At 47.7% G+C, this 2500-nt stretch overlaps 2 protein-coding genes across 2 annotated transcripts in view; one reads left to right on the top strand and one right to left on the bottom strand.

Annotated features, from left to right (window-relative positions):
- LOC125957373 (valine--tRNA ligase) overlaps nucleotides 1–1893 on the top strand; it is a 3591-nt gene extending 1698 nt beyond the window's left edge. The window contains exons 3-5 of the mRNA XM_049690031.1: nucleotides 1–936; nucleotides 1005–1658; nucleotides 1728–1893. The exon at nucleotides 1–936 is cut by the window's left edge and continues 1235 nt beyond it. Coding sequence (XP_049545988.1) covers nucleotides 1–936; nucleotides 1005–1658; nucleotides 1728–1778 — 1641 coding nt within the window. The 3' untranslated portion in view covers nucleotides 1779–1893. The remainder of the gene's footprint in view (nucleotides 937–1004; nucleotides 1659–1727) is intronic.
- Nucleotides 1807–2500, bottom strand: part of LOC125957375 (coatomer subunit epsilon) — a 1282-nt gene continuing 588 nt past the window's right edge. Inside the window, exons 2-3 of the mRNA XM_049690033.1 lie at nucleotides 2367–2500; nucleotides 1807–2291 (exon numbers count right to left, since the gene is read on the bottom strand). The exon at nucleotides 2367–2500 is cut by the window's right edge and continues 307 nt beyond it. Of these exons, the coding sequence (XP_049545990.1) occupies nucleotides 1920–2291; nucleotides 2367–2500 (506 nt within the window). The 3' untranslated portion in view covers nucleotides 1807–1919. The remainder of the gene's footprint in view (nucleotides 2292–2366) is intronic.

Below are 2500 nucleotides of genomic sequence, written 5' to 3'. Positions count from 1 at the left end.
CACGACTGGTGCATATCTCGGCAACTTTGGTGGGGCCATAGAATTCCAGCCTTCCGTGTGCAACACGGGCGCTGCACGCATTGGATTGCCGCCAGATCACTGGACGAAGCACGTGCGAAGTATGTGAATGAACGGGCAAATCTGGCTGAAATGTCTGGAAACGAAACGGTCACCATAGAACAGGATACCGACGTGCTGGACACTTGGTTTTCCTCCGCCTTGCTACCCTTCTCAACGACTGGCTGGCCGAACTCGGTAACACCCAATCAACAAGAATACCCACTGGATGTAATGGAAACTGGACACGACATCCTGTTTTTCTGGGTAGCTCGTATGGTTATGCTTGGACAAGAACTAACGGGGACGTTGCCCTTTCGAAAGATTCTTCTTCATGGTATCATTTGCGACGAGCAGGGACGAAAAATGTCCAAAAGTCTGGGCAACGTGATAAAACCGGAACACGTCGTGAATGGCATAACCCTGGAGCGGTTACAGGAAGAAACGAAGGCTAGCTTTCGGCAAGGTGTACTCTCAGAAACGGAGCTCGAAAAGTCACTAGCCGGACAGCGGAAGATGTTTCCCAGCGGGATTCCGGAGTGTGGTACTGACGCCTTGCGCTTCACATTATGTTCGGCCAATGTGAAAAATCATTTCATACATTTTAACGTGCAGGATGCGCACACTAATAAGCTATTTTTCAACAAAATCTGGCAAGCAACACGTTATACGCTCGGTTGTTTGGAACGTTTTCCGCCCAGCGTGGCCTCCTGGCGGCCTGAAGATCTTGCCAAAGCACCTCCGATGGATCGGTGGATTTTGAGTCGTCTGGCCAGCACGGTCCAAACGTGTCACGAAGGATTCGAAGGATGCAACTTTCATTTAGCAACCGCAGCACTGAAAACATTTTTTTACTCTAACCTTTGTGACGTTTACTTGGTATGTAGAAAGACTTTTAGGTGAACGATGTTAGATTTCAAGAAATTAACGTTACATTTCTCATTCAGGAAACGACAAAAATCAACATGAAACCAGAGCTTGCTACCGTTGCATCGATACATTTGACAGTGCTACTCCACTGCCTTGAGGTTGGTTTGCGCCAACTAGAACCATTCGCTCCATTTCTCGCTGTGGAGCTTCTTTCACATCTACCCCGGATGGCAACGGACGACGCTTCTTCCGATGCATGTAAGATCCTCCGTTGCATTGACCAAGAGCTGGAATCGAAGATAGACCGCCTGTTGCTTGTTTGCCAACACATCAGACAATCGAAAAGCGAGCACACCGTGCCTATCGTCCGCAAGCATAACCCTGTCGTTCATATCTATGCCAAAAATGCGGATCTATTCGCTCTGCTGTCCGCGCAACGTGCAGTGGTACAACACTTGACTCAATGCAACGATGTTAAGCTACACAGCAGCGAAACGGTATTCAGTGCAAACACGAGTTACGTTGTTAAATCCGCAGCTAGCCACGAATGTACGATTGGTGTTGAAGCTGATGCGCTGCAGCCGCCTTTATCCGGAATACCGGCCAAGGAAGGGCAGATTAAGAAAATGCAAAAGCTCGAGGCGGAAATAGAAAAACTGTACAAAACGATTAACAACGAGGGCTATCGAAAATCGGCCAGCGAAGCTGTGCAGAAACGGCACCAGGACCGGGTAAGCTGGGTATTCAATCAATGTTCGATGGTACTGAAAAATACTAACGTTATCATATCTTGCTTCCAGCTGGAACAACTGAGACAGCAGCGCGATGAGATGGTGAAAATAGGTTCCTAGTACCAAAGTGGCGCGCACAGCATAATCCTAGTCAGGTGGTTTCTTCACAGTTCTTATTTAAGGATGAAAGATTACAGAAGATGTTGGAATACATGTTTCATCGCTTGCAAGTGAGCGTATCGGCAAACGTTTGGCGACGGTTTAAGCTACGATTTCACTGACGTGTTTCGTGTTCGATGGACCATACTGTTTAATGATCCGTTCAAACTCGGACTTCTTTTTGTTGTACATCGTCGCGAATGCCGTATTCTTGTGTCCCAATAACTGTGTCAGGTAGCGATGGAACTGTGTGCTGTTGCCTTCCTTTTGCTGCGTTAAAAAGAGCAAATTGACGAGGGTATCGTAGTGGTTGGTATCGCGGTTCAAACATTCGCGAAGCACACGCTCGGCATCATCATACTTTTGCTGGCCTAGGTAGCACACGGCTTGTCCGTTCAACAGCAGCAAGGTAGGTGAAAATTTGTCGCACAGATCTTGGAAAATGTAGAAGGCGTCCTGCAACTTTTCGCCACCCTGCAACAGAGGGAATAAAACATGAGCATATGAGGACGAAAGATACCACTTCCATCTCCATCGATCAACACTTACGATCTGGATGTTCAGCCAAGCCTGGGAAAGCTGCGTAAGAATGGCATCGTCGTCCTTCTCCTGCATCGTTAGTAGAACCTGCTTGGCCAAGTCAACTCTCGACATCTTCAAAAGACAGTGCATGTACAGCGACA

The sequence above is a fragment of the Anopheles darlingi genome, chromosome 3, assembly GCF_943734745.1.
Source record: "Anopheles darlingi chromosome 3, idAnoDarlMG_H_01, whole genome shotgun sequence".
Classification (NCBI taxonomy): Eukaryota; Metazoa; Arthropoda; class Insecta; order Diptera; family Culicidae; genus Anopheles; species Anopheles darlingi.
The sequence above is the reverse complement of the archived record's forward strand: the minus strand, read 5'-3'. Positions and strand labels throughout refer to the sequence as shown.